Genomic DNA, 13,830 nt, shown 5'->3' on the forward strand with positions numbered 1-13,830 from the left:
CTTTGCATACATACCCAAATTGTGCTTTATAATCCAGAAATCAGCAGCTAAAGTTAAAAAAATTAACAGCATCAAAAATAAGTTAGATTTCTTTCTTTTTTCAAGAAAAATGCCCTTTCAGGTTTAATTTAATAATAAAGAGGTGCCTATAAGAAATACTTCCACTATATTACAGATTGCGAATGGACACGTGGAAACATGCTCAACATCACTAATCATCCCCTAATCAGCCACTGCAAGATATCACCCTACACCCGTCAGAATTGCCAGTAACAAAAGAAATAGGGGTGCCTGGCTGGCTCAGTTGGAGGAGCATGTGACTCTTGATCTTGAGGTTGTGAGTTTGAGCCCCATGTTGGGTGTAGAGATTATGTAAATAAAGAAATATAAGAAATAGGATGTCTGGGTGGCTCAGTCGGTTAAGCAACTGCCTTTGACTCAGGTCATTATCTCAGGGTCCTGGGATTGAGCTCCACGTCAGGTTCCCTGCTCAGTGGGGAGTCTGCTTCTCCCTCTTCCTTTCCCTCTGCCCCAACCCTGCTCATGCTCTCTCTCTCTCAAATAATAAATAAAATCTTAAAAAAAAAAAAAGACATGAAGTAAGTGTTTGTGAGAATGTAGAGCCAAAGGAACCCTTGTGCACTCTTAATGCAGCCACTGTGGAAAAGAGTATGAAGATTCCTTAAAATATATATTTTTTGTATTTATATATATTATATATAATATGTATATTACATATTTATGTATATTATGTGTTTATATATGTATATACATATACATTCGATGGAATATTACTCAGCCACAAGAAAGGATAAGATCTTGCCATTTGCAACAACATGGATGGGCCTAGAGTGTATAATGCTAAGTGAAATAAGTCTGGCAGAGAAAGACAAATACCATATGATTTCACTCATATGTGGAATATAAAAAATGAAACAAATGAACAGGCAAGAAAAGCAGAAACAGACCCATAAATATAAAAAACAAATGGATGGTTGCCAGAGAGGAGGGAGATGAGGGATGGGCAAAATGGGTGTTGGGGAGTGGGAGGTACAGGCTTCCGGTTATGAAATGAATAGGTCACGGGATAAAAGGTACAGCATAGGGAATACAGTCACTGGTATTGTGTGATGACAGGTGGTATCCACACTTGTGAGCATAGCATAACTACAGAGCTGTCTAATCACTATGTTTTCCACCTGAAACTAATGTCACGTTGTATGTCAACTATATTTCAATTAAACAAAGAAATACTTTCATTACAGAGAAAGAATTTTGTGGGTGATATTTCCATAATAGTTTAATAAATGTGAGTGAGATAGCTTAATTCATTGATTTATTAAAGATTTTTTGAGCACCTTCAATATGAATAGGAATAGATTTGGAATCATATATCTATGCATGTGAATGACATATTACTTTTGCCCTGAAACCTAAGTAATATTAACAGTTGTGTCTTTATAAAGATATTTATCACAGTTTTCATCTCTTCTAAAAAGGTGTTTCTATATTTTACTTTAAAAAAATCACTTCACAGGGTGTCTAGGTGGCTCAGTCAGTTAAGTATCTGACTCTTGATTTTGGCTTAGGTCATGATCTCAGGGTCCTGAGGTCAAGCCCTGTACTGGGCTCTGCACTCAGCAGGGAGTCGGCTTGAGATTCTCCCTCTCCCTCTGCCCCCCGCCACATTCTCTCTCTTTCTAAAATAAATAAATCTTTAAAAAAATCACTTCACAATTTTAAACAATACCTTTTCCACAGTATTTTATTTTTCAAAAATACATTATCAGAGTAGACATACTTTTTCCTATTCTTCTCTCTAAGTGCAACTTTAGAACCCTAGACATTATATATAAAACAAACAAGAAAAGTCTAAAAGGTGAAGAGAAGAGGATTGATCAGCTAGGATCTCATGGCCTGAAGAACACAAGAGTGAGTTCCCTGGGTTTTCTTTTTGCCTCATTTATCCCAGACTTGGGGGTAACTGGCAACCTAGAAACACCAATGGGCACATACAATAAAAGCCCCAACAACAGCCTAATCTCTCTAGCAGCAGCAACCAGAAAGAGGCAGCCTAGCAAGACAGAAAACTTTTAAATAATAACAATTTGACTATAGCCAAACGCCGAAGGGAAAAAAACATACAGCCCCACACTACATCTACCAACAAAGGTCAAGTGGGGAGACCACACAGAACAGAAGAGCTACAAAACATGTGGAGCAAAACTGATGGAAATGAAAGGAGAAATAGACAAATCTTCAATTATAGTTGGAGACTTCAACATCCCTCCCACATCAATTAGGGAACAACTGGACAGAAAATCAACAAGGATACAGAAGAACTGAACAACCAACTGAATCTAATCAACATTTCTCAAATACCTTATTCAACAACAGGAGAATATACAAAACCCAAAAATACTCCCAAATAAGCATAACCAACTAATTTTTTACAAAGGTGCAAAAGCAATGCAATCGAGGAAGGATAGTGTTTTCAAAAAATAGTACTGGAGCAGTTGGATATCCATGGGCAAAAAACTCAACCTCAAACTCAACCTGGCACCTTATCCAAAAATTAAACCAAAATGGATCATAGGTTTAAATATCAAACATAAAACTAATAAATCTTTTAGAAGGAAACATAGGAGAAGTCTTCAGAACTTAAGGCTTAAGAATTCGTAGGCATGACACCAAAAGCACAGTCCATAGTAGAAAAAATCGAAAAATTGGACTTTATTAAAATTTAAAAACTTTTTTCTCTGCAAAAGATTCTTTAAGAGGATGAAAAGACAAACTACAGACTGAGAAATTGTTTGCAAACAATGTATCTCATAAAGGACTTCTATCTCGAATTTATAAAGAACTCTCAAAAATTCAATAGTAAAAACACAAACAATCCAATTAGAACATGAATAAAAGGCGTGAAGAGACATTTCACTGAAGAAGATACATAAATGGTAACTAAGTCCATGAAAAGATGTTCACCCTCCCTGGCCATTAAGGAAATGTATGTTAAGATCACAATGAGATACCACTACACACCTGTTGAAATAGCTAAAATTAAAAATAATGACAACACCAAATGCTGGCAAGGATGGAGAGAAACTGGATGTCTCATACTCTACTGGTGGGAATATAAAATAGTACAACCATTCTGGAAAATACTTTGGCAGTATTTTTAAAAATTGAACATATTCTTATCAAATAACCCAGCAATCCCACTCTTGGGCATTTTTCCCAGAGAAATGAATACATATGTTCACACAAAACCTGAATATGATTGTTCATAGCAGCTTTATCTGCAAAAGCCAAAACTGGAAATAACCAAAATGTCCTGCAAATAGGTCATGGGTTAACAAAATATGCTATCTCCATATCATGAAATATTATGTATTAGTATGCACAAAAGCTAGGATAGATTCCAAGGGCATTATGCTGAGTAAAAAAAAAAAAGTCCACCTCAAAAGGTCACATACTATATGATTCCATTTGTATGACACTCTTAAAATGACAAAACTACAAAAATGGAGAACAGAGTAGTGATTTGAGCAGTTATTAATGGTGGGGAGGAGGGTGGTGGGTGTGACCACAAAGGAGTAGCACAAGGGAAATATTTTTGATGATGGAGTAGTTTTGTACCTTGCTTGCCATAGTGATTCCATGATCTCTGCATGTGTTTAAATGACACAGAATGATACACACACTTTACACTAATGTCAATTTCCTGATTTTAATGTTGTACTCTAGTCACCTAAGTAACCATTGGGGAGTACTGGGTGGAGGATACACAGGACCTCTCTGTACTCCTTTTATAACTGTCTGTGAATCTGTAAATATTTCAAAAAAAAGCTTAAAAAGGAAAATATATATACTCTGCAGTCCATTCTTTCAAAGAAAAATACATTCCCTACATTTTTTCAAGATTTTTATGACGCCAAATTTCTCAAGTTAATAGATTCTCTCTTTCCGACAGTTGACAAAACCAAATTATTTATATGCCAGAAGGTTACTGTTTATTGTTTCTTTTAATTAATAATGGAGTAAATAATTCTATAAATGTTATACTTGCCATGTCTTTAGTAACTAATTTACAGTTGCTAATGGGTATCAAAAGATCAAGGACACCAAAATCATGATTTAATCAGAAACCTCATTTAACACATTAGTTGCAACCTAATTACTGACCTCAGAAGCAGGCACTTTTGCTGGAGCTGCCAACAGGAAAACAAAATGTGACTAATTTTCTACTTTCCTCTATTTAAAAAATGAATTAATGAATATAAATATGTCCCAATTTGATATCTTAACAGCTTCCATAACACTTACTTTGGAAACTCTATGCCTGAATAATTGGGCCATTGATTATTTCTGGAACATAAATTAAGCCCTCCAAATCAATCTTATTTGGACTTCAAAATTACAATAAAAAGGTTTCCAGATTACTTTTGGTTTACTTATTTCAAATTATCTCCTTTGATACATCTCTCTTTTTTTTTTATTATGTTATGTTAATCACCATACATTACATCATTAGTTTTTGATGTAGTGTTCCATGATTCATTGTTTGCGTATAACACCCAGTGCTCCATGCAGAACATGCCCTCTTTAATACCCATCACCAGGCTAACACATCCCCCCACTGCCCTTCCCTCTAGAACCCTCAGTTTGTTTCTCAGAGTCCATAGTCTCTCATGGTTCGTCTCCCCCTCCGATTTCCCCTCCTTCATTCTTCCCTTCTTGTTATCTTCTTCTTCTTTTTTTTTAACATATAATGTATTATTTGTTTCAGAGGTACAGGTCTGTGATTCAACAGTCTTACACAATTCACAGTGCTCACCATAGCACATACCCTCCCCAATGTCTATCACCCAGCCACCCCATCATTCCCAGCCCCCACCACTCCAGCCCTCACTTTGTTTCCTGAGATTAAGAATTCCTCATATCTGACAAATGAGTCCAGCGGTACAGATATTTCATGATATGAAATTTGACTTTCTCTGATTGACTTATTTCACTCAGCATAATACCCTCCAGTTCCATCCACGTCATTGCAAATGGCAAGATTTCATTCCTTTTGATGGCTGCATAATATTCCATTGTATATATATACCACATCTTTATCCATTCATCTGTCGATGGACATCTTGGCTCTTTCATACATCTCTCTTTTTTGAAAAGGCTTATTTATTAAGCTTCTGGACTCCACCATTTTTTAATTACTAATCACAGCACATCCAAATATGTCTCACATTCTGCTTTCATAATTTACTAACATAGTTAAAATGTGTGTAGGAATATTTTAAAAGAGTATTGGAATTTTTAGTTGTATCCTTTTTTTTAAGAGTGGGAAAAGTCATAAATAGAAAATCTCTTGTGAAAAGTACAAATACAGGTTCACAACTCCTTATCTGCAATTTTGAAATCCTCAAAACAAAACAAAACAAAAAACAACTCTGGAAAGTGAAATGTTTTATGTAACTGACTTGGTGGCAAGACTGGACCCAAAGGAACCTAAGGCTTTTTTCTAGGCTCTATGTAATCTATGGCTGTTAATATTCTCTTCTTTACTCCAGAAATGTAAATGTATGTGTGCTCAGGATTGTATCCTGAGCTGGCCCTGGAAGTGTCCTACAATATATGATATATGTACAATATTCCCTTTCCAAAATCTTAAAATTTCTGACTTATGAGATAGATCTGGCCCCAAGGGTTTGGAAAGAGAATTACAGACCTGTCTTAGAAAAGTGTAGGATAGATATGTATATGGCACAAAAATAAGAAATTATTTACCTGACAAATGAGTCTAGGGGTACAGATATTTCATGATATGAAATTTGAGAGGAGAGTCAGATAAGTGTCAAGCTGACCTTCATTTAATTAATAAGAAAATTAGGGGGGTGGGAGGTGTTCAGCAACTTGCCCAAAGAACAGTTGGAACCTAGGCAGTCTGGCTGTAGAAATCATGCTTTTATTTTTTTTTAAAGATTTTATTTATTTATTTGACAGAGAGAGACACAGCGAGAGAGGGAACACAAGCAGGGGGAGTGGGAGAGGGTGAAGCAGGCTTCCCACGGAGCAGGGATCCCAATGCGGGGCTCGATCCCAAGACCCTGGGATCATGACCTGAGCCGAAGGCAGACGCTTAACGACTGAGCCACCCAAGCACCCCTAGAAATCATGCTTTTAAACCACAAAAATGTTGTTACTGAAGACTTCTGAATGGCCCCACTGTCAGCAGAGTGAGACTGAGTCTCTGAGCTAAAAGCACCAGGATCTTATGGAAATGCATACCTTTATAGGTAAAACCCTAGGCTCCGGCAAAGTGTCACGCTGGCTCATACATGAAATTGGAGGATCCTTTTAAGGGGAAAAATGAACAGCCCCAACGAAATAACTATGGGAACTCTGAGACTGTGGATTTCACCTGTGCAATGGTAGATGGCCACAGTGAACTTCCAAGCAGCTCTTCTGTGCCTCTTTTTTAAAGAGCAGAAGATTCAGGATCACCAGACATTTAAGGAAAATGTCAAACATGAAACAGATCAAAATAATCAATAAAAAGGAAACTAAACAGGACAGAAGAAATACAAAAAGTAGAGAAAGTTTAAAAATATATGTCATTATTACCTTCAGGGATTAAGAGGAGAAACTATATCAATGAAAGCAAAACAGGACACTATAAAATAGGGAGGTGGGTACCCTGGAGGATAAGATAGAGCACCCAGAAATTAAACGTATACTAGCTGAAAGTTCAACAAAACTTTGGAAGGTAAAGTCAATGAAATTCCCCAGAGAGTAGTTCAAGAAAACAGAGATCAGAAAAATTAGAGAAGTTATCCCGAAAGTTCTTTCAGAATAGGCTTCCAGAAAGAGAAACAGATAAAATGGTGGAAATGAAATTATCCATTTATGGCACAGTTTCAAGAACTGAAGAATGAGTCTCCAGACATGAAAAATCCTAAGGGACTGGAAAAATAATTAAAAAAAAAAAAATCCAAGCGCATTATGCAATTTCATAATAGTAGTAGTAAAAAGAAAATGTTAAGAACTTCTGATAATTGTTCGAAAATTTTCTAAGACCTTGGTGGGGGGGTGGGAAAACAACAGACATATGGAAAGATGGGAACTCATGGAAATTCCTTAAACAAAGTAAGTGTAAGAGAAATGAAAGGTAACCATGGGGCCTTGCTTGGCTCAGCAGTAAGCAATGAGTTGGTAATATAAATACTGATGACTGATTTAACCAAGGATAAAGTTTGTCTCTGGGATCTAAATTCCCAAATACTGTAAGAGGAGCCAACAGATAATATGTAAATACAAAATTTTAAAAAATAAAAGAATGTAATTGTATTACTGAGAAATAGGAAGAAAGTTACTAAAACAGGGGTTCCTGGGTGGCTCAGTCGGTTAAGTGTCTGATTTCGTCTCAGGTCAGGATCTCAGGGTCCTGGGATTGAGCCCGGCATCAGGCTCCAAGCTCAGCAGGGAGTCTGCTGGTCCCTCCTCCTCTGCCCCTCCCCCTGCTCATGCTCACGCGCTCTCTCTCTCTCAAATAAATAAATAAAATCTTTAAAAAAAAAAAGGTACTAAAACAATGTTTGAAAAAGCTGAAATGGTTACTTCTGGGGACGGGATACCCAAATTAGAAAGCAAAAATTTTCTTCATTTTTTCATATCTATAAGATAATCACTATATATACATTCAAAAATTTGAAATATAAAAATACAATTTTCTCCTTGCAATCATTCTATTAATACTGGTATTGTTGATATTTGCCTTTTCATTTGTAGTATTATTATTGAGTTAACCATCTATCATGAACATTTCACCTCAATACACGTGGACCTCTTCACCCTTTTCAATCACTGTATAGGATTCATTCTCTGGTGTATCATTATTATTTTTTCTTTTTTGTCATTTGGATATTAGGGTGTTTCTGATATCTTGCTATCAGCAACAATATATTGGCAAACATTCTTATTACATTATTTGTGCCCACATGTGCTGTCTTTCCTCAGAAAGCATTGCTGGAAATGATACTGCTGGTTGAAAATCTACATCTTTTCACAAAGATTTCTCCATTACTTTCCAAAATGTGAACAAATGTAGACTCCTACAAATCATATTACCTACACATAATGATAATGTTGACTCTTGCATGCAGTATTTTTTCTTTCTATGATTTTGTTGTGAGAGATAAAACCTTCTGGAGAAAAACATAACATTAACAGAATAGAGGTTTTGCTTGCATTGCTCCTGAATTTAATGAGAACACCATTTGTCATAACTGTTTTCTGAATAATTTCTTAAAAAAACATTTGGTTTGTTTTTCTCTGTTCTGTTAAGAAAAAAAAAAAATTCCAGTTCTACTTTGTGAATAGTTTTAAGAAAGATAAATGTTAAATTTTATTTACTATTTTGACATTTATCAAGTTGTTTTCAGTTAATGTGTACTCACAGACAATAAATTCTTTGCTGTTCAAGTTAACAGCAGAATGGTTTTTTAAATTATTATTTTAGAGAGTGTATCTGAATAATTGTGTTTTGTATAAATACATGGATTTCTAAGATCAGAATCTGAGTGATAGGTTTACTGTACTGGAAGAGGATTCCCTGAGAGCTTATAACTTTTTCTTATCTACTGAAATACACAAGACGATTTACTTGACTGATTCAGGGAATTATCTTTTTTTTTTTTTTAACATTATCCTTAAGGAGATTCGCCAAAGAGCATTTGTCATATAGTCACGGATGTGTATTTGAAGGCTTATGAGCTTTTTCAACAAATGTACTTTTGTTTTCCTTTTTTAGGGGTACAGCAATTGCTGGCATAGTGTTTGGAATTGTATTCATCATGGGGGTCATCGCTGGAATTGCCATATGTATCTGCATGTGTATGAAAAACAACCGCGGGACCCGTGTGGGCGTCATCAGGACCACGCACATCAATGCCATTTCCTCCTATCCTGGTAAGCACAGTCGCTCACTCCTTCTGAAGGAAGAGTCAGATTTGTTAGTTATGCTTTACTCCTTGGAGAGAGGAAACATTGAAGACTTTCAATGCAATGATCTCCAAGAATGTAGGGCATTTCTAAATTAATGTAGACTGAAGCTCTAGCTTTCCATGAAGATTACTTAGATCCAAGTAATAAAATCTAGCTCATATTTGAAGGTATTCATATTTTTAATGCTTGTCTTATTGACTACAATTCCCAACCAGCCAGAGTTAAGAGAAATAGACAGTTCACACCCACTCTACCTGCCAAAGTTCTGAGTAGTAATTATAAAGTGTAAGTGACATGTCTTAACAAACTGGCATCTGATTTAATAGGTATGTATGTCTTAAGAAAAAGGATTGAATAAAGTTTTTATGTGTCCTCTGTATGCAAGGAAAACAGTTTTAACATAATATGAACATTCTCAACAAAGAACAAAGGTGATACATTAAGAGTTCAACACGTTATTTGTTGAGAATCTGCTAGAAGTTCTACATATAAATATATTGAATACATATGACTCCATAAACAAAATACTGCAATTTGCATTAGGTAATTGCTCAGTAGTGCTTTCTAAGACAGTCTGTATATGTACCATTTGACATATAAAAAGGAGTCAAGTTTTGAATTTAACACATTCTTAGAAAGATAATTTCCTATCCACAGCCATGTCCTTCCTCAGCCCCTTTAGAGAAGAGTGTCCCTTTTACATGCAATATGCCCCATGTTTCAATTCCCTAATGACCCTTCCTCTCTTAACTTTTTCCCTATCGTCTTCAACTTAAGGGAACAAATTTCAGATGAATGTGAGAATGATCATTTCTCCTGTTCCTCTTTTGTCAGTTCCTCCTCTTCTCCAATATCCTCATGTTGGAGTGTCTCGAGGATCAGACTTGTGTCTTTTTCTAGACTGTATCTACACTTATTTCTTTGGTTATATCATTTGGCCTCATGGTATTAAGTACTATTTATATGCTAATACCTCCCAAAATTATAAATTTCCATTCCGAACCTCCTTCCTGAATTTCAGATGCATTTGTCCCACTGCCTACTGGACATCTCAGATTGGATGTCTTATAGCTATCTCAATTTGAACGTGTTCAATGCTATACTTCTGATCATCACCCCAAACCTCCACTCACAGCCTTTATCCTCTCAACTGATGGCATCTCTGGACTTCTAGAGGCTCAGGCCAAAACCTTTGAGTCATCTTTGACTCCTCGCCTCTGTCAAACCTACGTGCAACATACTAGGAAAACTTCCAGTCCCATCTTCAAAGTATATACTGTATCTGACTACTCACAGTCCCCATTGCTCTTTCCCTGGTGGGAGCCACCCTCAGCTCTCACCTGCTTTGCTGTGATAACATCCTAACTGCTCTTCCAGCTGCTACCTTTGGCCCTCAGGGGTCTATTCTAAACCCAGTAGCCAGATTGAGCCTTTTAAAGTAGATGTCAAATTATATCATTCGTCTGTTCAAAATCTTCCAATGGCTTTCCATTTTCTCCAGAGAAGAAAAAAGCCAGTTGTTCCTCATTTTATCCAGAGTAAAAAGCAAATTCCTAGCCAGGGCCTGCAAGGCAATGCATGAATTTGCTCCTCTTTTTATTTCTCTGACTTCATTTTCTTCTCTACTCCCTCTTGCCACTCTGCCTCCAGTCACACACTTTTGTGAACAAAGAAACACACTCCACATGCTCTGTGAACACAACGGGACACACTCCCATCTTAAGGCTCTGCCTAGAACATGGACTCCCTCACTTAATTCAACTTTTTGATCAAAGATCACCTCCTGAATGAGGCCTGCTCTGTTCTATTTAAGATTGTATTATATCCCAGCCATCAAAAAAAATGAAATCTTGCCATTTGCAACGACATGGATGGAAGTAGACAGTATTATGCTGAGCGAAATAAGTCAGTCAGAGAAAGACATGTATCATATGATTGCACTGATATGAGGAATTCTTAATCTCAGGAAACAAACTGAGGGTTGCTGGAGTGGTGGGGGTGGGAGGGATGGGGCGGCTGGGTGATAGACATTGGGGAAGATATGTGCTAGGTGAGCCCTGTGAATTGTGTAAGACTGTTGAATCACAGACCTGTACCTCTGAAACAACTAATACATTATATGTTTAAAAAAAAAAAAAAAAAAGAAGATTAAGTAGGAAGGGAAAATGAAGGGGGGGAATCGGAGGGGGAGATGAACCATGAGAGACTATGGACTCTGAAAAACAAACTGAGGGTTCTAAAGGGGAGAGGGGTGGGGGGATGAGTTAGCCTGGTGATGGGTATTAAAGAGGGCACATATTGAATGGAGCACTGGGTGTTATACGCAAACAATGAATCATGGAACACTACATCAGAAACAAATGATGTAATGTATGGTGATTAACATAACATAATAAAATAAAATTTAAAAAAAATTAAAAAAAAAGATTGTATTATATCCCTCCCCATTGTGTCCTCCTTAGTCTACTCTATTTTTTTCCAGAGTGCTTTTAATCTTCTAAGATACCATATAGTTTGTCCAATTGCTATATTTATTGTTCATTGTCCATCCCTTCCTCCTAGCTCCACAAGGCAGGAATCGTGCTCTATTCTGTTCACTACCCAATCCCAATTATAATACCAGGACTGGCACATAATGGGCACTCAGCAGACACATCTGAACAAGTGAGGAACACAACTCATGACAAGATCTGATTTAGTTATATATCAAAACCCAAGGAATTTGTCTTAAATTCCACCCTGGAATATGTAACTTTTACTCACTACAAAAGCAATTCACAATTTTGAATCTTTCCAACTTACTAAAAATATTGCTGGGATTAGTGTAATGATGTTAGAACTAAGGTATAAGGAAAAAATAGGGGGAACTATTTTTTATTCTTCACATCTCCCCATTTTTACCTGGTCAAACCCGTAAGTCAAGAAAACAGAGGAGAGTCGGAGACATTAATTGGAGAGAAGGCAAGGAGAAGCCTTCTGTAGATAACATTCCAGATACACTTTTGCTCAATCAAAAAAAGTTTAGTTAAAATTGAACATTAAGCACTTTAAAACATAAAAAATATTTTTTATAAAATTAGAAGAGAAGATACAAAATATTTTAATGTGAGGGCTTGTGTTTTCCTGGGTTTGAGGTTTCTATTTCATGCATGGAAACATGTTTCTAAAACTTTAGAGTGGCATCATTTATACTGGCAGATCACAGCAGCCTGTTACATTTTCAGTAAATGCATTGTTCTGGGAACTGAATAATGCGAGAAACATCATAAACCTTATGGTGGAAGCATTTTTACCACAAAAAAGCTAGATCTTCAGAAAGCATAATGTGCTTGATTATTTCTCATTTCCTTCTCAAAGTCACTAATTAAGCTTTTACTTAAAAGATAGGAAAAAACACAGAGTAGTATTGAATGCTTTTCAAAATCTTTCATCCTTGGAAATATAAAATATTTTTATCCACAATAATTAATTAACTTTGTGATAAATGAGATAACAACTCAATTTACTGTATAGTAGTCCTTCAGCCTGGGGGCCACATAACATGAGTAGAAAATAATTTAGCCAAGGTAATATTCCTTGGTGAAAGTCTTGGTGAAAGTGCTCAGTGGGGATACCTACAGTGGAGATTATTGCTGTGCCCTGGGGAGGAGATTACTGAGAAAATGTGATCTACCACACCTGATCATTTGTTGGACAGTGACCTTCCAAAATAGTTTTTTATTCCTGTTATGTTGGGTAGAATGAACAGTGTCTTGTTCAAATACAATTATTTAAAAAACTGCTAGTGTGAAAATAAAAATTATTTGTCAAGTCTTATATTTCCAATACTCTCCAGAATTTCAGTGTAAACAAAAGAAAGTGATCATGTTAACCCTTTAAAAAAATAGATTTGGATGATACACACTTGAAAGAAAACAATACAGAAAGACTATAACAGAAGGCTTGGCAAAAATGTAAAAATCAAATGATTTTTAACCAAAATTCCTTTGGTTAAAGGAAAACAAGAGATTTCAATGTTATCAAGAAATTTGTGATCTGAAGTCCATTATTGAGTCCCCTGGTGATTGATAGATGATGGATAGATGATATAGATAGATAGATAGATAGATAGATAGATAGATAGATAGATAGATGATAGATAGATAATAGATGATAGATAGATAGATAGATAGATAGATAGATAGATGATAGATAGATAGATAGATAATAGACAGATAGATTTAGGTAAACCATGGAGAAAGAGGGGAGGTTCTGGGGAACAGAAAAATGACAAAGGATACATATTGAAACGAGTTGTGGAATTGGAAAAATCATCATTTTAAAACCATCATAAGAAAAGTTTGGGACAAGAGTCATTAATGGGTATTAAATTTGGGGGGAGAGGTTGCAGTGCGGCAGGACATTTGCATGGTCTTAAAGTGTCTTACCCCCAGATTTGTTGCTAGTTATAAAGAGAAAAATAGTAACTATATAGTGGAGAAACCAGACAACACCTTGACCAGGCGGTAAAGATTAACATCACCAAAAAAGGACAGATGGACATCTTGCACCTTTGGGTGTTAATTACTCTGAGGATGATATAACTTCATGTGTGTAGGATTCTGGCTGAAAGTTCACAGTCTGAATCTAAACATGAGAAAAGATCTGACAAACCCAGGTTAAGGAACATTCTATAAAGTAACTGACTTGTAGTCTTTAAAATCTTTGGAAATATTTCATTAAGAAATCAAAACTCTAGAGGCACCTGGGTGGCTTAGTCAGTTGAGCATCCAACTCTTGGTTTTGGCTCTGGTCATGATCTCATGGATCATGGGGCCAAGCCCC

At 36.2% G+C, this 13,830-nt stretch overlaps 1 protein-coding gene and 1 long non-coding RNA gene across 8 annotated transcripts in view; one reads left to right on the forward strand and one right to left on the reverse strand.

Moving 5' to 3' along the window:
- Nucleotides 1-13,830, forward strand: part of CYYR1 (cysteine and tyrosine rich 1) — a 105,412-nt gene that overhangs the window by 76,420 nt on the left and 15,162 nt on the right. For both annotated transcript variants that reach the window (XR_013441521.1, XM_036120241.2), the window contains exon 3: nucleotides 8,813-8,970. Coding sequence is in view for 1 of the 2 variants with exons in the window: in XM_036120241.2 (XP_035976134.1) it covers nucleotides 8,813-8,970 (158 nt within the window). In the remaining variant the exon portion in view is untranslated. The remainder of the gene's footprint in view (nucleotides 1-8,812; nucleotides 8,971-13,830) is intronic.
- LOC118553267 (uncharacterized) overlaps nucleotides 1-13,830 on the reverse strand; it is a 297,009-nt gene that overhangs the window by 25,203 nt on the left and 257,976 nt on the right. The gene's annotated exons all lie outside the window — the stretch shown is intronic.

This window comes from Halichoerus grypus, chromosome 1 (genome assembly GCF_964656455.1).
Source record: "Halichoerus grypus chromosome 1, mHalGry1.hap1.1, whole genome shotgun sequence".
Taxonomy (NCBI): domain Eukaryota; kingdom Metazoa; phylum Chordata; class Mammalia; order Carnivora; family Phocidae; genus Halichoerus; species Halichoerus grypus.